General features: G+C 52.2%; 1 protein-coding gene across 2 annotated transcripts in view; it reads left to right on the forward strand.

The window, feature by feature from the left end:
• The first annotated feature begins 9,630 nt into the window (after window positions 1-9,630).
• QSOX1 (quiescin sulfhydryl oxidase 1) overlaps window positions 9,631-25,646 on the forward strand; it is a 41,567-nt gene continuing 25,551 nt past the window's right edge. For both annotated transcript variants that reach the window (XM_027565481.1, XM_027565482.1), the window contains exons 1-2: window positions 9,631-10,036; window positions 19,424-19,524. In XM_027565481.1, coding sequence (XP_027421282.1) covers window positions 9,646-10,036; window positions 19,424-19,524 — 492 coding nt within the window. In that variant the 5' untranslated portion in view covers window positions 9,631-9,645. The remainder of the gene's footprint in view (window positions 10,037-19,423; window positions 19,525-25,646) is intronic.

The following is a 25,646-nucleotide window of genomic DNA, read 5'->3' on the forward strand; positions in this document are numbered from 1 at the left end:
TGACCAACTGCCTTGTTTAAAACCACTAAGTAAGATAATTTGTTACTGTAGCAATAGAAAAGGGATTCATGTGGTTTAAACTAAAAGCAAAAAGAAGAAAGGGTTTCAAGAAAGAGGGGGCCATCTGCTGTGTCAAGGCTGCAAGTGAGAGGAAGGAGGTGGGAGGTGGACCAGGTGATGCTCCTGATTAACCAGGAGCTTGTGGTTAATCTTGATGGGCAGTGTCAGAAACCAGGCCAGGATGGGTTGAGGAGGAAAGGGCGGGGTGAGGAAGTGGAAGCGGTGAATACAGACAACCCTGTTGTTAAGTTTGGTTGTGAAGAGAAGGAAGGAAATGGTACCGTACCTGGGGGGAAGATGTACGTTCACCTAGGAGTTTTGTCGGTTTTCTTTTTTCTTTTCTTTTCTTTCTTTCTTTTTTTCTGGCTGCCCTGCACAGCATGTGGGATCTTACTTCCCTTACCAGAAATCAAATCCCTGCTCCTTGCAGTGGAAGTACGGATTCTTAACCACTGGACCACCAGGGAAGGCCCTTGTTTTCTCAGTTTTAGGAGTAGATAGAGAGCATGTTTGTTTGCTGAAGGAATCAATTTAGTACCAAGAAAGAGTTAGGTGTGTGGGAGCAGGAGGAGAGGATCGGGAGCAAAATTACAGAGCCACAAGCGGAGGGGGTGGAGGTGATGAGAGGAAGGAGCTGGAAGGGAGACTAAGCAGATGAGCACAAGTGTAAGGGGTTTGCAGTTTGGTGGATGGAGGAGGAGCTCCCGTCCAAGGGCTTGTTCTGTCATCCAAATGCCTGAAATGCTCACAGGAGGGTATGGGGAGAGAGACGTGCTGGAGGTTTGAGGAAAGACAAAATGATAGCAAATGGCTTGTCTTAGACTAGAGGAAGTCATCTGATTATGAAAGGAAGGAAGGAAGTGGCCTTAGCTTTCTCTTTCTTCTCCCCCGGGTGCTGGGACTGTGGGTGGTCTGTCGGGTCAAGGTTGGGCTCTGCAGTATGTTTCTTACTAGACACACACCCTTGGAGCAACTTTCTTAGCCTGCCTGAGCTTCGGTTCGGTTCTGCGTTACTGTCGTCATCAGGCTTGACGACGCCTACTTGCATCAAAGGAGACAGCATGTGGCAAAGTGCTTCGTGGACTGTCCGGTCCTGTTTGGGTGTGAAATGTGCTCTTTCGTCATGGGTGGAGTCTATCTTATGATTCCTGGCCATGGCAGGGGGATCCCTGAAGGCTGGAGAGGAGTGTCTGGGAGGGTGCTCATCTAGCCATAGCCTCTGTGTGCTGAGATCACTCCCTTTCGTAGCTGAGCAGTCCCTTCCACCTCCACCTGTTTCCAGGAGGGCTGAGAAACTCAGGCCTCAAAGGGAGGGGAAATCTGTATCGGGGTTTCCTCTCCTTGGGGTGCTCCTCCAGCCGTATTATCTGCAGCTGTATTGTTTGCGGCTGTCACCTGGCAGGTCCTGCCTTGCCCCTTGCTGAATGTCTGCTTCCCAGAGGGACCCCAGAGTGGCAATAAGTTTTCCAACTCAGGTTCCCTGCAAAAGCTGTCTGTTGGATTAGAACATGTTGTGTAGGTTGTCTGGAGAAGGGCTTTTGTTGTTGTTCAGTCGCTAGGTCATGTCTGACTTTTTGTGATCCCATGGACTATAGCCTACCAGGCATCTCTGTCCGTGGAATTTTCCAGGCAGTTATACTGGAGTGGGTTGCCGTTTCCTACTCCAGGGGATCTTCCTGATGCAGGGATTGTACCTGCATCTCCATGTCTTCTGCATTGGTAGGCGGAATCTTTACCTACTGAGCTATCCGGGAAGCCCCAGAAAATGTTGGGGTACCCTTTAAAAATGATTCATAGCTGCCACAAGGATAAAAGATTATCTTTTCTGACCAATATCTGAGCATCAACCAGGATATGCAAAGACACACCCCACAGTTAGTGAATGGGTAAATCACAAGTGTGATTACTTTCAAGACAAGATTAATAACACAAACAATGTTTCCAGAAAGAACAGGAGGTTAGCGAACTTTTATTTTTGATAAGGCAAAGTTAAGAAGAGGAGACCATGAAGGTCAACTAGGAAATTTCAGGCTCATCAAGTGGTGGACAGGGCATTTTATATTTTTATGAAAGTACAGAAGCAGACACTACATTCAAACTCCCCTTCTGGACTAGAGGGTACAGTCCCCAGCTGCAAATGAGGCAGCCGACCACCAAACTGCAGAGCATGGCACCCCGGGAGATGCGACAGTGGTGTCTGGGCACCTAGAAAGTCCATCTGTCCAACAGAAGCATCCTCTCAAGGGGCTGGGCAGGGAGTGAAAACCAGGGCTGGACGGGGTGTGGCTGAACTGTGGACCGCAGCACAGGGCAAGTGGGTCCATAAGGAAGGAGAGGTGGGGCCTTGTGAAGTCCTTCAGGGTATCTGCTGATAAGCAAGGCCATCGTAAAATAAGAACAACATTCTTATCCACACACATCTGGACACTGACGTGGTCACCTGGGAACATTAACACACTCGGTATTTCATCTGGGTGATTCATGCAGAAAGCACTAACAGTGCCTGCTGTGGACTAGGCAAACTCCTGCAGGATAGCCTTTCTTCTCTGCATGTGCTCTCCCTCTTTTGCAGCTAAATGGCTTAAGTCAAATTTATCTGGATATCTGAAAATTTCTGATGCATTCATGACACAGCTACATAGGTCTTGTGACCTCCTGGAGTACCCAGACTTAGCTACTATTTTAAAAAATACTTATTTGGCTGCGTTGGGTCTTAGTTGTGGCATGCAGGCTTACTTGCTCCAGGGCATGTGGAATCTTGGTTCCCTGACCAGGGATCAAACCGGTGTCCCCTGCATTGCAAGGCGGATTCTTAACCTCCGGACCATCAGAGGAGTCCCTTTGCTTCTACTTTAAAAAACAAAGAAAGAAAGAGAGAATTAGTTGAGCCCTGCTGTCCTGGATACTGTCCTAGGCTCTTTCACTTTCTCCCACTGGATTTGTCCGCCTCTGCCTCCAGGCTCTGGTCACAACCTGCTTTAGTCTGTGCCGCCTCATTTACCCTCTTCCCCTGATAACAGTATTCCTTTTTCTTTGGAAAACCGATCCTTTCTTACTCCAAACATGTACTTATGGTTGGGGTTGCCAGTTACAGTGCTCACCCCAATAGTGACGTGACCTCTCTGGTCACAGTGACTGATCTGGGGATAAACAAACAATCCAAGCCTAACCAGAGTTTTCTCCAGTATTTTTCAAACTAGGATCAGGAGAGAAGTTCTATTGCTTTTTTTTCCCCCCCTTCTGATCTCAAAGTTGAAAGCATACAACCAGAATTCTGGACTCTCAGAAGCAGCCCAGCTGAGAAAATAATGCCAATGTACAGAGACCAGAAATGCAGAGCAAGATGGTGTCATGGTGTCTCAGAGTCTAGGCATGGCTTTGTCCTACCCTTGATTTAGTTCTTTGAGGCGACTGAGTCCCCTTCCCTGCTTCAGCTGATTCGGTTTGGGAAACCCACTCCAGTATTCAATCCTAAAGGAAATCAGTCCCGAATATTCATTGGAAGGACTGATGCTGAAGCTGAAGCTCCAATACTTTGGCCACCTGATGCAAAGAACTGAGTCATTGGAAAAGCCCCTGATGCTGGGAAAGATTGAAGGCGGGAGGAGAAGGGGACAACAGAGGATCAGATGGTTGGATGGCATCACTGACTCAATGGACATGAGTTTGAGTAAGCTCCGGGAGTTGGTGATGGAAAAGAAAGCCTGGCATGCTGCAGTCCATGGGGTTGCAGAGAGTCAGACATGACTGAGCATCTGAACTGAACTGAGTCACCTTCCCTGCTTCAGCTGATTCAGTTTAGGATTTTCTTGAGTATAACCAAGTCCTCCTAAGGTGCTCATTTATTCAGACAAATCCCAGAATCTCAGGCAGTCCCTTCAACTGACCAAGAGGTTCAGATCCTGTTCCTCTGAGTTTTGACATCCCTTTGAAGTTTTCTTGTTTCCTCTGTAGCAACCCCCACCAAACTGGCTCCAGCTCATGATTCTGGATTAAATATTTATCTCATCTCCTCTAAGACAGGCTGAATTTTCAAAGGCTTGACTAAAATTCTGAGGGCTGACAGCCAACAAACAAATAATATGAGGTAGTAAATGTATAAAACAGACAACATTACAGAAGTCTTCCGCAAGCTTACTTCAAGACTTGCAGATCTATATTACTGCATGAGCTGTCTTGAAATGGCTTTATTGTAACTCTGAAGATGTGGCAAAAGGTTTTAGCAATTCAGCCTGGATCCTTTGCTTCCTGGCTATGAGTCTGACTCCACATAGAGGGCATTGTTTAAAAAGTTAAAAAAAATTTAATGTACCAAGACAAATTGATTAATCCATGCAGAAATCTGGTGTTGAACTCCAACTCTGTCCTTGTAGAGCTGTGTGACCTTGGGCAAGTTATTTAGCTTTCTATGTCTCAGAGACTATGTCTGTAACATGGAGATCACAATATTATAGGATAGTACGGAGGATTAAGTGAGATAAAACATGTAAAACATTCAGGGTTAATAAGTGGAATTTCTGTTCACTTCGTCCCTGAAACAGAACAAGCTGCAGGAGGACATGGCCATCTTCTTTCTGGTCCTTGCTTGCCTCACTGAGAGGAAGGATGGTGACCTAACTGGTAAGTTTTGGGAAAGGAACTCCACCGTATGGCTCAGTCTCTCCGGAATCTCCTCCTCTGGCACCTGGCAGCCTGTGTGCCAGCAGGTGCCCACCGAAGTCTTTTCCTCCATTCAGCCAGCTTACAGGACAGGCTCAGCCCGTCAAGAGCTGGAGTCACGTTTAATTAGGAACGCTTCGTGAAAGTGCATCTAAGCCACATTCTCCAGTCAATTTCATCTGTGAGAAAGTGGAGGCGTTTGCGTCTCCATTTGCTCTCTGTGCTTGTTCCTTGCTTGAGACGGGACACAGGGGTATTACTGACAGCCCCCCATACTCCCACCCCAAGCCCCTCTACTTAACAGTGCTCAACCCATAGGAAGCGCTCAGTAAGTGCACAGACATCTATTCTAGGAGCCTAACATTCTCCCAAACCAATCCCACAGTATCACAAGGTTGGCAAGGTCCCCAGAAGTCTCCTGAGGGGAAGACTGGACAACTCCACCCCAGCGACTCAGCCTTGTGGCCCTGATGCTTTTGACTTCAGGCCTCATTTGATGACTTGCAGGTTCCTAAAAGGCTTGCCTCTTGATATTGGCCAGAGAGCTCTAACAGAAAGCCCTGGAGACTACAGCCTTATATCTTCACTTGAAATAATCTGCTTGTCCTTGTGGAATGAGGATGGAAAGAGGGAGAAAGCAGAGGGGTTAGAATAGTATGTTGTTGTGGGGGAGGTACCTATTCCCTTTGAATTGCCAAATGACCTGGGGACCAGGGAAGCTCTACCTGAATATGGGGCTCTGCCCCATTTATCCTTTTCACAGAGGTCCTCATCTTAATATTTCAATAGCTATGTTGGAAAGCCTGATGAAAATGAACTCTACCATTACTTTGCTGTGAGACCTTGCGCAAGCGCCTTCACCTTTCTGGACCTCAGTCTCCTCAGACAGATCAAGAATAAGACCATTGGGCTAAGTGTGAGCAGGAAAGAATAAGGAGCTGGGAAGGGATTGCCTAAGCCCTTGCATGCTGGCTCTCTCCAGTGGGTGGCTAGACCCCCAGTTCCCTGCGCCCACCCAGGAGACTCACAGAAGGACGGGCAGGGATTTCTGTGTTTCCCACTCTCATTTCTAAGGCCTCGAAGTGCCCAAGTTTAGGTACAGTATTCTGCCTCCTCTACCTTCCTCTAACCAGCCTTTTGTCTCAGAAGCCCACTTTTATGGACTATAATCAGGACATCCTCACTTCCGGTTTTGATTGAGTTTGGCCAATGGGAGGTGATGGCAAGACAGCAGAGGACCGGGGGAGAAAGAGACGGAAGTGAGATTTCCCTGGTGCCTCCCTGCTTTCCTCCTGGCTCTGTGTCCCTGGCAGTGGCAGCATTTTGTGGTCACGGCTCCTATTGGGAGGCCTCTCTTCCTGGACTCAGCTTCCACCAGTCTTCCTCGCAGAGTTCCCTCCCATAATTTCCTCCTTTGGAGGAGTGCAAGAAGGACTTCTGTCATTAGTTGCTAGGGACCTTACACGTCTTGTCAGGTCCTTCCACCCACACACACCTCTGAACCAGTCCATCCATTAGCAATCCCCTCAGCCATCCTTCTGAAGGTGCCTTTTCTTTCCTGCCATATCTAACTGATAATGGACTCTCACGACCTCTCTTCCAATTTTCACAACGGGTATTCCAACTGAGCCCAGGCATGGAGAGGTTCACCTTGAAGACCAAGAGGCAAGTTCTGAAGGGACAAAGCCACGATTCCTTCCCTGCTGCTCAGCCCTTGCCTTCCAGCGGCTCACACTCTCTCTGATCCTCAGTGCTAGTGAGTAAGTAGAAAGTCATCTAGTGCTCTGCCACTGGATGACACGTTTTACCAAACACTATTCTGTTGCTCACCATCACCATCTGTATTGGTGTAGAAGCTGCATTCCTCTTACCGTCTATCTTGTTTTTAGTGGAAAGACTCCCAAATTCCCTTTTATTCACACATAACACACGAATGATTCACAAGTGGGAAAGTCAACAGGGCTCCTTTGACCTTAGTCTTCTCATTGGTAAAAATTAGATAATATAATAATATTCTCAACCTCATAAGGATGGGGTGAGGGTTAAATGAGTAGCGTCTGTAAGTGCTCAGCAGAGCAGGTGCAAACTATTAGCCGTTACTTTTATTCTCCCATCTGATTTATCTTGCCTCACTTTCCTACCACGTGTATGCAGGAAGGGGAACAGGGAACCAGCTAGGAATTCCCAAATGCCCCCACTTTCAATCCTTTCCTTGGCACGTCGTCCCCCCTCCATGCCCTATCCCCAAGTAGATTTCCTTCTCTGGCACTTTTTCATCCCAGGAAGCTCCTGGAAGAGCAAGCCAGGAAGTTGTAAAATTATGTTTTCTGTTTTCAATTCTAGACCAGTGGTTTTCACATGGTGGTCAAGGGGATCCCTAGGGTTCCCAAGAAGCCCCCATGGACCACAGAAAGTGGTTACTGCTGTAGGTCATACCTTTCAGCTTGCTTTGATCTGAGACTCCTTTTAAGATTCTGTTTAAACAGACTTCTGAGGCTTAAAGTTGAGAACCCCCGTATGACTGTTGTGAGACACTGATGTTCCAGATTTTATAAGTCTCAATGCTAATTTCTTCAAAGAAGAAATTGCCAAGAAACCTTATTCCATTCTTATCATTTGTATTCTTTTCTATTTCTGATATGATCTGAAATAGATATGTGAACAAACAAGTCTTTGTGTACTTACATGGGCTGTCCTTCCCAGGTACTCTTCACGTTCAGCCAACATTGTCCCCTTAATTCCCTAGGGAAGATAACTACAACACTGTTTAACAACAGAGTGAAGGCACTTGACTTTTATCGGCACCTGATCTCACCACTGGAGTGCATCCATCCCTGGGAATCCCAGGTTGCCAGGGGACTATCTGTGCAGTTCAAGACTTTGGCACAGAGAATATGAATGGATGAAGGGAGCAAAAGCCCCAGCCTCCAGATATCTGCCTGGAACACTCTTCCACATTGACACAAGTTTCCCTCCCATTCTCCATTTGGGTCTTTGGATCAAATATTACCTCATTAGAACTGCCTTCAGACTGGGGGCAAGAGGAACCCCCTACCTTGTCTTCTGAGCTCTCCAGTCCTCTTCCAGCCATGCCCCTTTCCACAGAGTTAGAAGCCCATGGGTCAAGGGGATGTGCCCACCCAAAGCTCCTGTGCCTCACCTCTTCTTAGATCATACAGGGAGTACCCGAGACCCTAGAACTCCCATTCCAAGAGTACCAGGCCAACTTCCAGAGACTACATCAGCCTTTTCCTCAAGGTCTATTCTCTTGAGGAACCAAGGATGGGCTATTTGCTAAAGGTATGGCTGGAGCTCAGATATGCAGACAGGGATGTTATAGGTGCAGGCACAAAGTCCCATGAAGAGTGGGACAGAGCTGGGGTGCAAAGAACGGGAGGAAGTTTGAGGGCCAGGGACCAGTTACCACCCAAGAAGCCCCATTCCAGTGTACATCTTAGGGGGAGTCTGAGAATCCTAAACTTAAGTTTGGCCTTCCAGATTTTTGTGACTGTGTACTTGTCAAGATGAAAGGACAGGATTTCTACCTAAGTTTAGACTGGCTTATAATTTTAAATTAGGTAGATATACGTGTGGGGCTTCCCAGGTGCTCAGTGGTAAACAATTCGCCTGCCAATGTAGGAGACATGAGTTTGATCCCTGGGTCGGGAAGATCACCTGGAGAAGGAAATGGCTACCCACTCTAGTATTCTTGCCTGGGAAATCCCATGGACAGAGGAGCCTGGAGGGCTGCAGTCCATGGGGGTCGCAAAGAGTCGGATGTGACCTAATGACTGAGCACACACACATGATATGTTTATCTCCATTTGCACTGTTTGCCCTGGCCCTGTAAATATCAGGGATGGGTCTATCCCTGACCTCCCTATCTAAAATAAAATACCACTTCCTCTGTCAAATAAAATACCACTTCCTCTGTCACTTTATTCTTACTTCATCGTACATTTCTTCAGAACCTTTGTCAACACAGGATCTACATTTATGTCTCTATCCTTGTCTATGTAGGTTCCATGACTGTAGAGTCTTGATTTTATGTACTGCCTTAGCCTTAGTACCTACAGCAGCGCCTCGCACAAAGAAACTACTAGATAAATGTTGAATGAATAACAAATCTAGTCTCAGAAGACTTACAAGCAAGGTGGGCTAACCCAGGAGGCACAGACGAAAAAGATCAGTTGTGACAACACTCTGAGGAACACCTGCTCCCCTGAAGATAACCCAGCATTGGAGCAGACTGGAGGGTTAGATGTGGGGGACCTGGGCTGCTGGGAGCCAGGTGGCCAGAACTGCGCGCTGAGCAAACTCTGACGCCACCCAATGGGCCATGCCAATCCAGTCCAGTCTATGATGGGAGGGGGCTTCTAATTCATTATCAGGAAGCCCTCAAATATGTTTTCCTTGGATGGTCACAGGCCTCAGGCGGTGTGGACACATCTGATCCCCGTGGGGTCATTGTGGTTACACACTCAAGAGACTGTCTTTCCACCCCTCCCTCTCTCCCACATGCTTCTAAGTCACAACTTCTCGTCGCTTGGTGGGATCCCCAGCACTTTCTGGGAACAACGTCCATCGGTCCAATCCATTCCAACGGATTCCTTTTCCGTTGGATACGGGGCCCATGAGAAGCCAAACAACTTCCCCGGGTCGCCCAGAGAGACTCTGTCGCCCGGGACTCTGCCCCAGCGGATGTTCCACACCTATCATTTGGCGGGCGGGGCTCGAGGGCCTGGGCTGCGCTCTCCGCCTTTTCTAAGAGGCGGAGGCGAGAACCCGAGCAGCTCTGAGGTCTAGGCGAACGGCGAAGAGAGGCGCTCGCAGCCGGGCGGGGAGACCAGCGCCGGGCTTCTGCCTTCGTCGGCTCTCTGGCCGGCGGGCGGGGCCAGAGGGCGGGGCCAGGGGCGGGGCCGGACCATGGCGGGCGGGGTCTGCGGGCTCCACCTCCCGACGGAGGCAGGAGGTGCCGCGGCGGAGCCGCTGAGCTCCAAGTCTTCCGAAAACTTGTGCGCAGCGGTGGCCTCGGCGCGGCGGCCGAGGATGGGGTGGTGCGGCCGCGGCTCCGGACCGCCGCCGTCGCGGCTGCTGATGCTGCTGTCGCTGCTGCTGGCGGTGCGCGGCGCTGGCGCGGCCCCGCGCTCTGCGCTCTACTCGTCCTCCGACCCACTGACGCTGCTGCGGGCGGACACGGTGCGCAGCACGGTGCTGGGCTCCAGCAGCGCCTGGGCGGTGGAGTTCTTCGCCTCCTGGTGCGGCCACTGCATCGCCTTTGCCCCGACGTGGAAGGCACTGGCCAACGACGTTAAAGGTGAGAAACTGGGTGCCGGGGTTGGGTGGGGGGAGGCTCGCTCTCCTCGTCCCATCCGGGCGGATCCCCGCCACCTGCCTTGCGGAGCCCCCTTCGGCATTGCCCGCTTCCCCCTGCCCATCACCTCCGCCCATCTTTCTTTCTGCCCCTCCCACCCCCCTCCCCACCCCCGCGCCCAGTTTCCCAGCTCTCAGCTCCATCTTTAGCTCCCGCCCTTCGCTTTCTTTTTCCCCTTGGCCGATGTCCCGAATTTCTCTCCCTCTTCCCGCGGTCTGGGTCCGCAGACCTGCCCTGCTTTCCATGTCAGTCTTCTGCCGGCTTACGGCCCCCATGCCTGCGACGTGGTCGCCTTTGTTCCTCCTCGCTGACACCTTACACGGCTTCCTGTAGTTCAGCCTTGTGGCAGCAGCACCCCTCCTACCGAGTTCCCCAGCTGCGATGGGATCAGTACTCATTCGACTGCCCTCTTATCCCCACTCCCTCCTTCCTTGCCCCACCCCTTGGCTAGCAGACCCAGCTGGTACGTAGACTCCTTTCTCAGCTTTATCTTTGAGGCAGAGTTTCCCTGTTTCCTGTTTCCAGGCCTCTCCTGACCTGCTGCCTCCGGCTTTAGTTTCTGGGCCCTCCTCTGTCTCCCCTTCCTTCTGCTTTAACCTAAGGAGCCCAGAGGCCTGATTGAGGGCAGCCTCTTGGTGTGTCTTTGGCCCTTACTCCATTTTACCATTCATTGGCCTGGCCGCTAATACCATGTTTTCTTCATTCTAAAGAGACCGTCAATTGCCATTCTTTTACTATCAGCCTGAGAGGTAGAGGGATAAGATGATCACTAATAGATGGATAGGGATTTAAAGGCATCCTCCATTACAGAAATGTTAATGTTTTTAAAAACTTAAGTTTTGGAGCTGAATAAATATGGCAACCATAGTAATTTATATTTATCTAGTGCTTACTACAATAAATGTCAGCTTCCTGAGTAAGTACTCGATGTACAGTATCTCAGTTTCCTTTCTGCAAGTCAGGATCCCTGTGGGGTCATCCATCTGTCTAGCCCGGGTGGTGGGTATTTGGGCGGGGCTGGTATGTGGTAGTGCTGTATTTCTGATATGCTGCTCTGAGTGGAGCTATTTCCTGCTTATGGTGCTAGGGCCCTAGCAGGGCTCCTGGCCTTCAGTGGTCACTGAATGAAGACTGCAGTTGTCTTTAGGGAATAGGCCTCTTCCTGGAGAGAAAACAACTGGAGCTGTTGTTCCCCTGCTGTGCTGTTGGTATTTTTTTTGATAAACTTAACTGTTTGCGGTAGAGTAGTGCATTTGGTGGCACTAGAGCCCACCTGTGTATGCTGAAGACATAAGAGACACGAGTTCGATCCTGTGTCAGGAAGATCCCCTGGAGGAGGGCAGTATTCTTGCCTGGAGAATCCCATGGACAGAGGAGCCTGGTGGGCTATGGTCACACAGAGTTGGACATGACTGAGTGACCAACACACAGAGATGTTGTTACATTTGTAGATGTTGTAGATGTTACATTTGTAAATTTGTATGTTGGTTTTCAAACTCAGGCCCCTTCTTCCCTGGAGCAGCTTGCACAGTGGTTGCTGAAGTGGCCAGATGGAAAGATGTATCATATGGTCTAGCCATATGGTCTTGGAAAGTTATTTTAAAACAAAACCAATAAACCAGTTTCCCTCCAAATTACATATAGACACTTGTCTGCAGGCCTCTACAGTTCTGTCACCTAAATGTGCCTTTTCTCAGCAGTTCTTCATGCTATTTCAGTGATATCTACACATCTGGTCAAAGCAGGAGGCAGGTAGAATGTTGAACGTGGAATCTGAACACCTAAGCAGTGTTAGGTGTTCAGGGGACACTGTGGTCCTGAACATCATAAAAAGTCCTAGGTCAGTTTCTACTTTGAGGCCATAAGAGGTCCTTAGTGGCTACAGATGGACTCCATCTAGAAGATTCTTAGGTCTTGAGAGTGATGGACAGAAAGATTACCTTCCAGCTGACTCATGAGTTCATTCTCTTGCAACCTAGAGATTTCCAGTGAATTGTACATCCAGACACTGACCCTGCCTGCTCCTAGATGAGGGTCTTCTCCCCACTGTAGGAAGTAAGAGTCTTTCCCTAAAAAAAGCAAGTCAAAACTTACCCTTAGAAAGGAAAATGGTGTCTGTGGAGATGAACCGCAGTCCATGAGAGGTAGGAGGTTTAGGTGAAAACCTGGAGTCTCTCATGAGCCATGGAGGTGTCAGCTCCCTAAGCAGGATCAGGTTGGGGGAACTGACTTGTCGAATCTGGTGTTGTGTTGCCGTGATAAAGAATGCCTCCACTCCAGTCCAAGGAAGTGTTTCCTGGTGAGGCCCTTCAACACCTCTGTGTTCTGAGGTTCCTTGAGAAAGTTTGGTTGTGGACCAGCAGAGGGCTGCTCTCCCACCACCACAGGCCCAGGGGCCTGTGGCCCCTGCCCTCTGCCTTTGGTATGAATGTGTTGGGTAGGAGCAGTGAGACTGTGGAAGGTTATGGGCGGGGTGGAAGTGGGGGAGAAAATTGTGCAATCCTGCCGAGTTGGCCTCAGGCATTCAATCTGACTGGCCAGGGCTCATTTCTTCAGTAACCTGTAGGCTAGGTTCTCTGGGGCAGTTGTTACCCTGGGGCAAAGCACCTGTTTCTAAGGACCCAGATCATCCCTTTCTACTCCAGAGCAGCTCTTGTTACCTCACCATACATTTGGGAAAATTGTGTTCCTTTTAGACCTTCAGGCTTCTTTACCGGCTAATCAATCAGCAAATATTTGTTGAGTGACTTCTGTGTACAAAGCACTGTTTACATTACTATTGGGTAAATCACCCAGCAGGGAAATTGGCACCCCTAAGAAGCTATATTTGAAAAGGGTCAAAGGAGCATGGCTTAGCCATTTCTTGTTGTGGGAATTCAGGGAAGGGCAAAGTCACAGAGGCCTTTATCTAAATAGTTATTTATTACACACTTGCCTTCTGCCAGGCACTGTGCTAAGGGCCTTTATTGGCCATTACAGGCCTTTAGACAATCTTTGTGAGAAGACATCTGAGCAACAGATAGTCCTGTTTAAAACAAAACAGTTAAGTAACTTTCCCAAGATTACACAGATGCTGGAGGAGGTTCTCTCTTTTTTTTATGTATTTATTTTTAATTGAAGGATAATTGCTTTACAATATTGTGTTGGTTTCTGCCGTACATCAGCATGAATCAGTCATAGGTATCCATATACGTCCCCTCCCTCTGGAGTCTCTCCCTCCCACTTCCCACTTCATCCCACCCCTCTGTGTTGTCACAGAGCCCCAGTTTGAGTTTCCTGAGTCATACAGCAAATTCCCACTGGCTATCTGTTTTCCATATGGCCGTGTATGTGTTTCCATGCTGTTCTCTCCATTAGTCCCAGCCTCTCCTCCTCCCCGCCCACCCCTCCCCAGCCCCGGGTCTGTAAGTCTGTTCTCTGTGTCTGCACTGGAGGAGGTTCTTGCACACAGCTCCTCCTGACTTTTTAGAGCCAGGCCAGGTGGTGAGGCGGGAGATGGAGGAAGGGTAACGCAGGTGAAGAGCGAGGAGATGAGACGTGTGAGACGTGGGTGCTGAGTGACAGCGAGCGGTGTCGGTCCCTCCCTTTCTCTCCCAGGTGTGGCCCTTGCATCCTGCTGGTACCCTTGCACTACTGGTGTAGAGCCTGGCCCAGGGCAGCCGCTCACTGAACACCCGTGCAGACTGGGGACATGAGCCTCACGGGATCCCCATGAGGCCGTGGGGAGCAGGGCTTCTGCTGCTGCCGTGGCTCCCCTTGACTCAGACCCAGGGTGTCAGCCAGCGTGAGGCACAGGGAAGGCATTTTGGCCATGTCATGGTCTCATGGCCCAGAAGCTGGCATCAAGGGGGAGGGGACGTGGTGGGAACAGCCTAGGCCGGGCTCCGGCTCCCTGAGTCGGAAGGACTCCCTAGAGACTCAGGTGGGATCGCGTTCTGACCTCTCCACCCGACTGGCCCCTGTGGCTGGGGCAGGCCTGGCCTCTGCCTGAATAGAGGCCCAGGCTGCATCACCCTCCGAGGTCTCAGCCATTCCCCTTGGCAGGAGTGGGTATCAGAGCTGGAAAGGACTTGAGAGACCTTCATCTCGGCCCTCTTTGACCTGTGAGGAAACAGACCCAGAGAGGAGACGTGAGGTGCTCGTGGTGCTTCGGCCAGTGACAGCCGTGAGCAGGCCTTGGGTCCAGTGCCCCTTCCCGGTCTTATGAGTGGGGGCGGGGACGCTGCCCGTGACTCCGGAAGGGGTGCACCCCCCTCACCCCAAGGTCTCCCTCTCCCACCACCCCAAGGTCTACAGCTGTCCCCTGCCTACCCTAGCCTCCCCTCTCAGCCCTTCCATTTGCTCACTTACACTCTGGGCAGTGGAGAGGTTACTTTGCCAGGGCAGTAATTGAATAGAGAGGAGGGCTGGGCTGAGTCTGCTGATTATTCGGTGTTAGGCCTGCAGGTTGTGGTATTAAGTCACCCAAAACCTTAGAAAGCCTCCTCCACCCAGCTGTGTTCCTTTTTGACAGCAGGGCAGCTTCCCTTAAATGTGGCTTAGCTTTACCAGCGGGGCACCCAGATAAGGCCGTCTTTATTCCTGGTGCTGTTACTAGAATGATGAATCGTCAGACCTGCGGTGACTAGTGTCAAACCAGATCTGTGTAGGTCATTATGGCTCATTAAGGTATTGACATTGATATTCCTGAGAAACATTCCTCAGCCTGGACTTTCCCAGCACCTGACTGGCCCCAGCCTCCCTCTCCCCCTCGGGCTGGGGCTGGTAAGAAGAGGCACTGGGTTTCCATTTCCTAGAGGTAGAGGGAATCAAGGCATAAAGAGAAGAGTCGCAGACTTCCAGGAGCCAGGAGCTGAGAACTCCCAGGCACCACCACCACGCCCCACCCCCCCCCACCTCAGCCTTCCCCATTACTAACACCCTCCCCATCCCATCCCCTCTGAGCTTCCTGGCTGAACAGAGCAACTTTCTGTTGTGTCCTGGGCCCTCTCGAGACCAACAGAGAGGCTCAAATCCTGGGTTTTCATCCCATATTCACCACTGATTAGTTATGTACCTTGGGCACAGTTATCTGATCTCTATTTTACAGTCTAAGAAAGCAGGTCTAGAGCTAAATACCTTCTTACTTTTTCATAGCGGAGTTGTGCACATTAAACTACATAAATAAGGCATGCAATAACCTAACATGCCTGATATCATCATCTGAGTAAGGGCTGAGTCTGTGATATTGACCAACCCTTGTGTGTTGCAGAGAATGGTGTGTAGCTAGAAGAGGAAACCGTTTTAACCATTCTCTCTCTCATGGAGAAGGTTGTGATCAGAAGTGAAGTGAAATTCGCTCAGTCGTGTCTGACTCTGCGAACCTATGGACTATACAGTCCATGGAATTCTCTAGGCCAGAATACTGGAATGGGTAGCCTTTCCCTTCTCCAGGGGCTCTTCCCAACCCAGGGATCGAACTCAGGTCTCCCGCATTGCAGGCAGATTCTTTACCTGCTGAACCACCAGGGAAGCCCTTTGTGATCAGAGCAAATGGCAAAAATACAAAGGGAGTGTCTTGACCCTGGTGAGGTAGAGGGACGAAAGTGGGTTTTTGGGTCTGGTAGGCCTTGGGCCCCTTGGAGACCTCTTGGTCCCTGTCCTCATTTGGCGACCAAGGGGAAATGGTGCCCGGGGTGGTGGTGGGGTGAGAGAATCTGGAGTGTGCCATGGGTGCTCATGGAACACTAGCTTTGAGTCCTAACCAGCCCCCCTTCCCCGCCATCCCCTGCCAGTCCCTTGAGAGCCTCATTCCCCAGTGAGCAGCAAGTTTGAGTCCTAACCCCACCCCCTGCCACCCTGCTGCCAGTCCCTTGAGAGCCTCATTCCCCAGCGAGCAGCAAGCAACAACTTGGCCTGAGGGAGAGCGGCCTGTAGTCTCTGAGAGGAGAGGAGCAGCTGAGGCCTGCTGTCCTCGGTCACCCTGCCAAGTGGCCCTGAGAGACCCCTGGCCAGGGGCCCTCACTGTTGGAAGGACTCAAAATTGTCTCTCTTCCGCCCTTAGATCTAATTGACTTGTTGACTCTCTTGAGAACAGCTGGATCTTTCCTGGGGGTCTCCCCAAATTAAATGACCAGAGCCCTAGACACAGAGCTGAAGAAGCCAAACCTGGAATGTGCTAGATGACCCTGTGGGGTGACTTGTACTTCTCACACTTTGCTGGGCCTCCCTTGGATAGGAGAGGCGCCAGAGAAAGGAGCTCTGGGGTGCTCTGTCTGTGATCCAGGGCACCATCCCGTCCCTGAGCAGTTTGCTTCTCCTGCAGGTGACGGGCATTAACCTCACTCCTTACCTGAACCTGAGGATAGAATGTGGCTGGGAGATGTTCCAGCCCTGGAGTGGCCCTTGCGTGCTACGTTGCTCAGTCATGTCTGACTCTTTTCAACCCCACGGACTGTAGCCTGCCAGGCTCCTCTGTCCATGGGATTCTCCAGGCAAGAATACTGGAGTGGGTTGCTATGCCCTCCTCCAGGGGATCTTCCCCACCCAGGGATCAAACTTGGGTCCTGCCTTGGCAGGTGGATTCTTTGAAGCAGCCCTTGGACAGGGGTCAGTTGTGTAATTCATTTAATAGTCGCTGAGAACCTATTGAGTTCAGGATAATGCGGAAGCTTGGCAAGGAGGGTTCAAGGATGGACAGGCTGTGGGATGGACAGGCTTGGAATTGTGTGGTGGAAACGAACACAGGGTCCTGAGCCTTGGGCTTGGAAGGTGACTCTTTCTAGGGGAAAATCCTGTTCCAGTTGAGTTGTACCTGACAACTGGAAGTTTGTTAGAAGGGTATAGGTGGCCGTGGAGTAGCCTTGGTGAGCATTGTGCTTTTAAGAAAGAAGAAAACCCTCAGAGTTCCTGGGGTATGATCTGGGGAAGTGGTAAGGGGATGCTGGGTGGGGAGGGACCAGACCAAAAAAGGCCTTATGCCTATAGGTTTTCTTCTAGAGGCAATGGGAGCCACCAAAGAATATTGAATAGAGAGTGACATAGATCTGCAGATAGGAAAGATCACTGGAGGCCAGCTAAGCCGGTGATAGAGCATAGTAGAACTTTGGCCAGGAGGGAAATGAGACATTTCATCTGGACAAGAAACCCTGCACTAGCTCACTGGGAGGGTGGTTAGAGGTGAGGTTAGAGATAAAGAATCCAGGAGCAGGAAAAGGAGACTAGACTAGGGAGTGGGCGGGAGGAGACTTGCGAGGGAGGGTGGACAGGACACGGACGATGCTTGGGATTAGCGGTTCCGCGTGGCTGGACTGCCTGACTCTGTCCCTCCCACGTGGTGCCCACAGTGGGGGTGGGGATGGGGAGAGCAGAGTGGCAGGGAAGGCAGGAGGGCTCCTGTCCCGAGCCTAGCACGGAGCAGACCCTGACCAGTGACCAACAGCCCCATTTGTGCAGGCCACCCTGCAGCTAGATGTCAGACCAAAGGACACAGGCCATTCGGGCTGGCAGGCGTTTGTAGGTCAAAAGGCTGTCTTTCTGTGCCAGGGGAGCCAGGAGCTCCCTAAATGGGGTTCGATGAGATGGGGGAACGTTGGGGAAATGGCATCACAGGCTGGGGCTCACCTGTCTCTGCAGAACACTTCCATTCATGCCCTATTCCCCCATCCTCACGTCTCTCTCCCACCAGGATTCAGTGCCAAGAGGAGACTGCCAGCCAGAAAGCAGAGGGGGAGGGGGGTGGGGAGGAAGTGGGCATTGCCTCTGGCCTGCCTCACAGTCCCAGACCCCCTCCCTTGTGTCACCTCTAGAAGGACCAGCTTGGCTGCTTTGAACCTTCAGAGCCTTTCCTTTGAGGGCTGGCTCAGGGTATGCAGTGGTATCCTGGCTCTTCTGTCATGGAAGTGGGGGTGACCCTGCTCCTCTGGGCATAAACAGTTCTTGGGAGATCCGATGGTTTTTCAGATGTTGTAAGGGACAGTTCTGGGGCGAGGTCAGAGGTCCTGGGTCTTGGGGATGTTATTTGGCAGTTAGTCTCCTGTCATTAGTGGGTTCTGGGTGGGCTGCCTGTGTCACCCTCCACCGCACCCCATCCTGTGCTCCAGATGGGAGGTGAAGGGCCCTGTGGGGAAGATGTGGGCTCCCCGAATCCCCGGGCAGGCTTGCTCCTTCCCTTACATGCCCAGAAATGCCCATGCTGCAGGGTGCTGTGGGAGTCAGCCCAGACCCCCTGCCTGCACGCCTATGCTGGCCCCTGCCTGCCTCCCAGCAGCGCCTCTGCAGCCCGCCTGGTCTGTGTACATGCCCTCACAGTCCACCTGCTCCTCACCTGCCCACCCCGTTCCCTGGTTCCCTGGCAGCTCGATGACTGTTGAGGCTCCACTCGACTCCCACCTTTCCTGCCAGGCCCCTGCATGGTCCTCAGGGCTGGTCTCCCCTGTGGCCACATTCCTCCAGGGCCCTGTGCCACTCAGCATGGTACCACCCTTCCATTGCCACCTCACGGTCTGTGCAGCTTCATGTGCCTGTCTTCCCGCCTGGCAGGAGCAGCCTCACCATAACGTGGCACTTTGGTGGGTACTCCCGGGGCACCTGACCTGGAGCTGGAGCTCGCGAGGCCTGCCTGGTTGATGAGTTTGTTTTCTGTTTCGTAGGTCCTGGGCTGCGGCCCAGATCGGTGCCATTGTTCTCTCTGCCAGTAAGTTCCAGCAGAGGGAGACTCATGGCCTGGGGCCTGACGAAGGAGCAGGGTGCCCAAGCAACTGGCCTGGGGTGCTGCTCGACTCCTTCCAGACCTGGCCTCAGGGCTTCTTTCCCAGCGGCTCTAGGTCCCAGGTGTCTTCGCCCGCCTCCTCTAGACCTGTGCCTTCATCTCTGGTTGGGCAGCCGGGCCTCACCGCCCTGTGTCCCACCCACCCAAATGGGGCTGACAGCCAGCACCTTTGGCCACAGAAGCCTTCACCGAGGGTCCACTGGGGAATTCAGAACTCCTGAGGCATGCTCTTCACCCTTCTGGAGCTGACCCTCTCTAGAGGCCAGCAGCAGTTGAGGCAACTTCCCAAAGGCTTTTCCCCAGGAGGGCCAGGCTGGTCTCACACCTCCCTTCAGCCCATGTGTCCCTCCTCCATCCCCGAATAATGGAGAAACACAGATTGCCGTCCTGAGTAGGCTGCTGGTGCTGGGTAACTGTGCCCTAAGCACAGGCTAAATGCAGAATAACCCAGCTATCTCAGAGGCCCTTTTTTGAAGAAGGGGCGACCTTTCTCCTTAGAGCTTCTGGGACAGGCACTGTGGGCATTGGTGGGGATGGCGTGTACTTACCCCAGGGTTTTGGTTTTTTTTTTGTCATTTCAGATTGGAGGCCGGCGCTGAATCTCGCTGCTCTGGACTGTGCTGAGGAGACCAACAGCGCAGTTTGCAGAGACTTCAACATCCCTGGCTTCCCGACCGTGAGGGTGTGTGACCGGGAGAGGGCAATGCGGGCCTAGGGGGGAGTGTCGTTGGAGCACTTTGCCGGCTGCCCCGTGCTTCCCTGGCATCTGCCCAGCTGAGCTCCGTGGGGGTCCTCCCAGGCTTCTGGGCCTGACCTGATTAGATCCCAGCCCCTGGAGTCCTATGCTTTGATGAGACATCTTCTCTAGAGGCAGAAAGGCATGTGAACTGGGAGGCAGAAAAGGAAGAGGCTCACGTGGTGTGTGACCTTCTCCCCTTTATAAAAAGGGGCTGGCTGTGTGTTGTCGTGTTGGGACCCACAGATTTTGGCTGTGAAAAGTGATCATCCCCTAGGTTGATGAGAGCTCCCAGCTCCTGGGAGCCTCTTTCCAATCAACTCCTTCCCCCGCCCCCACCCCCCGACCTCCCAGCCTTAGAGGGCTGATCTCAACCATGTAAAACCAGGGTTTAGGCTCTGACATACCTGGGGGCAGGATCAGACTCAGGGGACCACATGGTCTCCCCAAAAAGGACCCGAGAGACACTGGCAGGCCTCATCTTCCTCAGGCCAGTGCCTTGAACCTGAGTGTCTCAGAAGTGACCTGTCTGGAGAGGCTTAGCCCCGTGCCTCAGGCTGCAGGGATACCCATCACAGGAGTCGACACATGACGGCCCGTCACCCGGCTCTGGCTGCAGGCAGCATGAGTGCTCTGATGAGACCTTGCCTGCCCCCCACAGGGCATCAGCCACTTAGTTAGCATCTGGACGCCTTCCAAGGCTCTCACGTCAGAGGCCCTGGGAAGCCCAGAGCAGCAAGGCTGTGTGCCCTCCTCAGGGCTCAGGTCCGGCTGTAATCCAGTTAGTTCTCCTCCAAATTAAAGAATCCACATCCGCATCTCTCTCTCCAGCCATAGATAATTAGCCTGCTCCCCCCTGCCCCCGAGAATGGTATCTAGAAAAGCAGTTTCCTCTGCTTCCACTAGGATTAAGCAGGAAATGCCTTTGAAGACTGAAAAGCCAAGCATTGTCCCCAGAACAAGAGATCTCTGAGTTGAGGGGCTTCAATTGCCAGGTGGAACTTTGAACCATATCTGAGCCTGAGGACACCTGGTGAATTCCTCTGGAGAGTAAGACCCTGGGCTCCTCCAGCCACGTCCAGTTCTGAGTCCACATTCTCCTCCAGCCATTTCCAGCTCTGAGTCCATGAGATGGTCCTGTTCTCATGGCCAGTGACCTCCTGCTGGGTTCAGGGTTCTGTGGCCCAAGAGAGCTCCCTCCCACACTCCTGTTTACCACTTAGGGTGAGGGCCCTAAGCCCCCATTCCGCTGGCCTGGGAGGTGTCCTGAGGCAGCAGCTGCTGCTGTTATCATTTAGAGGAGGCAGCAGAGACATTTTCTATTAACCATCTCTTTTACATTAAAGACTCCCATGATGGGGCCACTCCCCTATCCCCAGCCCCAAGATATGTAACTTGAAATATTCAAAATTATTCTCCAGGGGCAGCATGGAGCCTTCTGTTCTTTCTGATGAGTCAGGGTGAGCAACCCCTTGTGGGAAGCTGAGGAAAAGAGTCAGGGTGATGGCAGGAGTCCCTGTTCACAGGCCAGAGTTTTGGTCCCACTGAGGGTTCTGCTCAGGGGTCCAGCTACTGCCCAACCCCTGGGAAGAGGGTTGGTGATGGGCCTATGGCCAGGTCGGGACCTTCTTGGGGGGTTCCGTGGGGCCTGGCACCTGGGACATTCTGTGTCTGGGAGAGGCTGGGGCTCAGTGGGTGTGAAGGAGGCGGCCCAGCCACACCAGGAGATCCAGTTACCCGAGTCACGCAGAACACGCAGCCCGGGTGCCTCAAGTGATTCATCTCCCCAGCCGCCCAGCTGGCTGTGGGAGGGGCGCTGGGAGGGCCCCTGAGCGGGGCTCCCTGACCTCTCCTGCCTCCACACGGGCAGCACCAGGCCGGGCCAGGCGGGGCTGGGCTGGGAGTCACCTGTCTATTTCTTCAGAACTCCAGAGACCAGAGTGGTGACCTCTCAGCCTCTCCCAGGCAGCCCGCCGCTCAGCCCTGGCAGGGAGAGGCACTCTGTGCCCTGGCCTCAGGGCTCTGGGCCAGGGTGCGTGTAGTTCTAGCTACTGGTGCATCTCAGCTCTAAGGCCCCAAGCAGTGGCTTTCAGATCTTGGTACTGTGGCCAGCGATATTTACAAGGAGATCCAGAAGTCGATTTGGATCCGTTGTCCCTAAAAGCAGTCGTTTCATAAAACAATGTTCTTAGTAAGTGCAGTACACATTGATATTTTCTATTCTATTTATTAAAAAAAAAAAAAACTGGCTGTGATTCACTAAGTTGATTTTACAGCTTACTGCTAGATTGCTTCTGGTGTTTGGGAAGCACTACTCAGATTCCAAATCTCCAGAAATTCTGGCCTCCTGAGAGCCCAGTGTGCCTGTGAGCAGCGTGGCTGGACTCCCTGGAACGCAGTGCAGAGCCCAGAGGTGGCCCTGGCTGCCAGCCGGCCAGGGAGACAGCCCTGGTCCCCTGGGAACTGGGGCCCGTCCTCACCCCCACCCACGAAGGCTGAAAGTTCTAAGATGATGAATAGGCCGAAGAGAGAGTATTGCTAGTGTAAAGGGGACAGGCCCACACAGGAGTCTGGCCACCCCCAGTGACATGTGTCATTGTCCCTTTCCTCTGCTTCCTGCCCCTTGTCACCCTGAGCAAACAGCTTCCACCAGCCCATCCTGTTTAGCAAACAGCTGGCCCTGCAGGGCGGGCCAGCTGCATCAGGGCCCAATCAGATGGGAGCTTGTGCCCAGCTGGAAGAGAACAGAGGTGAGGGAGGGAGAGGATAGCTGGAAGCAGGTTCTGGCTTGTGCTTGGGGACCTAGAAGCTAGAACCTGGGGTCAGGGAGGCTTTGCCATGAGTCACAGGAGCGCCCCTCAGTGGATAATGGAACAGTGTAGCCGAGGGCCTGGCTGGGATCAAGATTACAGGAAGCAGCAGCCTTGCGTGGGAGCAGACAGAAGTCTTCCCTTTGCAAGATTCTGAGGAGATAATCGACACAAGTTCAAATCTTGGCTCCCCTCTTACTGTGACTCGAAAAGTTGCTTAACAATGCCCTAGCCACCGGCCTCAGTTTCCTCCTCTGAAAAATGGGATGATAATATCTCCCTAATAGATCGTTGCCACGTGTGAAATGAGGTCTTACATGTGAGACTGCCAAGGCACTGCGGTGTTCACCAGAGTTCCATGAATCTTAGTGGTCTTCTTTCCGGTTGCCCATGGGCTCATGGTAGCCCCTCTGTGATGCTGCATTTGAGGCAGTCCATCTGTCAGCAACTGTGGAGTGAGTGTTTTCTGTGGATACAGCCCCGTGCTCACCATTGCAGAGAAGCCAGGCCTGTAAGCCACAGCCAGAAAGATAAGCAAGGCTGGCCAGACAGGAGAGTGCTGTCCACAGGGCACTGGAGTGCCCAGCTAGTTGCCAGGCAGGGAGTGACGTGTCTGTGGTGAACGCAGGGAGAGTTTGGGCTCACTGAACTCTCCCTCCCACGTCAAAGAGCCCTTCGTGTGGGAGGAGGAGCACCCAGAGGAGGGGGACTTCCGCAGGATGTGAAGGACAGATCAGGTTTGGCTGGGAGGGAGGAGGAGCATGGGCAGGGAGGATGTGAGGGCAGAGGCTGTGGGCAGAGCCATGTAGTGAGCTGAGAAGGCTGATCTGGCTGGAGTAGAGGCTCCTGTGGGGGCTGAGGCAGGGCCCCGGGAGGAGGGAGCCCAGGGATGGCCCGTCCTGGAATTCAAGGCTGGGAGTAGGGGTTGCAGTCTGGGCTATTATTTTGTGTCTCTCGTTAGATGGTGACATGTCAGGGAGCTGGGGCACAGGGATCAGAAAGATGTCTCTAGCCTCTCCAGAGAAGGAGATGGGCTTGCTTTCAGCAGTCACTCATGCTCTTCTAGGCATCTTCTCCATGGACAGTCCACAGGGTAGGAACCGTTAAGCTTGTGCATATCTTACAGGCTTACTGTAAGATATTTGGAGGTCATTTTCCTTAAAACTTGTTTCAAAGGCTTGGACTCAGTGCCACTGATGGTTGCCACTGGCAAATGTACTTCCTGCTTAGCCTTATTTGCCCCCTGGGAAGGCAGCTGTTCCTGGATAGGTTGGCAAAGACCTGCCCAAGGCCATCCGGTCACCCACCTTTGGGGAGATCCCCATGGTTGGGGAAGGCAGAAACTCCTGGGCAAAGTGTTGAGAGGAAAGAGACTGGGCTGACTGCTCCTGGAGGAAAGAAAACTCACTGCTGGCATCTTAATGGCCTGTTTCCAAGGAAGGTGGTAGTTTCCCTTGGGTACAGCACATGCCTCCAACAGCTGACTTAATAAGGATGCATATTAATAAGAGGACAAAAATGTGCCCTGACTCGATTTTAATGTGATTTTTACATGAGCTTCCAAGCTGATCAAAGGGCAGAGGTTCTCTATTCAACTGAACAAATGTCTTTTGAGGGTTTCCATGTCCTTGACACTGTGCCAGGCACTGTGGGGCTTGCAGAGGTGAAGAAGCTGTCGTCCTGCCCTCCCAGTTGGGAGGTGGATGCGTGGAAAGATCAGGTTCAAGTTCAAAATAGCTGAAGTGTAAGAAATAGGGGGCCAGTGGGAGGTAAGTGTGGGTGGGGGCAGATCCTGGAAGGCCTCGGATGCTGCGAGTTCACACTTTATTCCTTGGCAGTAGGGCGTGATGGAAGGGCTTTTTAGGAGGAGTGACGTGATCAGACCAGAACTGTCCTTTAGAAATCCTTGCAAAATGGCGGTGAGGTGATGGCTGGAGAGTGAACAGATGGAGTGTATTACTGATTCTAGGGCATGAGTCGGGGCACAGGTAGAGACAGTTGTAGTGGTCCCGGAAGTAGGGGGTAGGCCCTACTTCAGACAAGGCATCTGGTCTCGAGAACTGCAGAAGTGTCACAAAGGTCAGGTTCACAGAACACAGGGCTTGGGGGAGAGAGAGGTCCTGGGCTGGGTGGCAGGGAGGAGCTGGGCGTAGAAACAGGTTGGGGGAGGGCTGACTCAGTCTCCAAGAGTGTGTGTGTATTGAGGGAGGGGTGCCAACATCTGGAAGAAAGAGAAGTTAAGACAACTGAGGCTCTGAGGCAGGGTTCAGGTCACAAAGCGTTGGGACAAAGTAGATGACATCAGCCAGGGAGACAAATAATGGGTTTGTCTGTCCATTCACCCGTTTATTCACTCGTTCATTCAAAAGCAGAGACTGAGCCCCTCGTTGGTGACAGTGGCTCCCTGCGCTTTTTAAACAGCAGAGTGCCACGGTCTGATGCATGGCGGGAGGAGAACTGGGGCAGGAGATGACAGGGGCCATGGGCACAGGGGAGGAGCCCAGGACGAGGCTGAGACGAGGGCAAAGGGAAGGCTGTGAAGATGACCACAAAGGCCTGGGTGGTGTCAGGCAAACCAAGGGAGGGTGATGACATGAGGTGGAGAAGGAGAGTGTCGGGAAGACGTGGCCCAAAAAGCCCTGGCTGAGGGGAGGAGAAGCAGGCAGCGGTGGCGACAGATACCGCGGAGAGAGTAGGAAGGGCTGGAAGGTCACTGGGCGGCCAAAGAGGTCAGCCTAACTTTCCTGGAGCCCTCACAGCTGAGTCGAGGGGGCCTGAGCCACGGCTGGCTTCTTGGGAAGGCAGAGTACACTGTTCTGAGAAATTTGGCGGTGCAAAAAAATGGGACATGCCACAACTGGAGAAGCCTCCATTCCCATCCTTCATCCCTTCCTGTCCCTTCTCTTTTTTTTAACTTTTTAAAAAAATAGATCTGAGTCTATTTGTAGGCTTAGTGAAGGAGCTGGTAGACTAAGTAAAAAGTGAAAGAGAATGATCGATAGGAAAAAGTTCCTCTAGAGTGTGAGGTGCGGGAAATAGCACTCCGGCGGTGACATTGTTCTGGAAGGTGGCTGGGACAGAAGGGGCGGCTGTGTGAGGGGAGCTCTTGGAGTTCCTGCAAGCCCCTAACTCAGGCCCCTGTCTGACTTCCCACTGCCCATGGCTACGGCCTTCAGAAGGCTCAGCTTGGGTCTGGGGGGCTCACGTTTGATGGAGGTCATGCCAACCCCCTTTTCATAAGGCCCCTGCTCAGATCTT

The sequence above is a fragment of the Bos indicus x Bos taurus genome, chromosome 16 (genome assembly GCF_003369695.1).
Source record: "Bos indicus x Bos taurus breed Angus x Brahman F1 hybrid chromosome 16, Bos_hybrid_MaternalHap_v2.0, whole genome shotgun sequence".
Classification (NCBI taxonomy): Eukaryota; Metazoa; Chordata; class Mammalia; order Artiodactyla; family Bovidae; genus Bos; species Bos indicus x Bos taurus.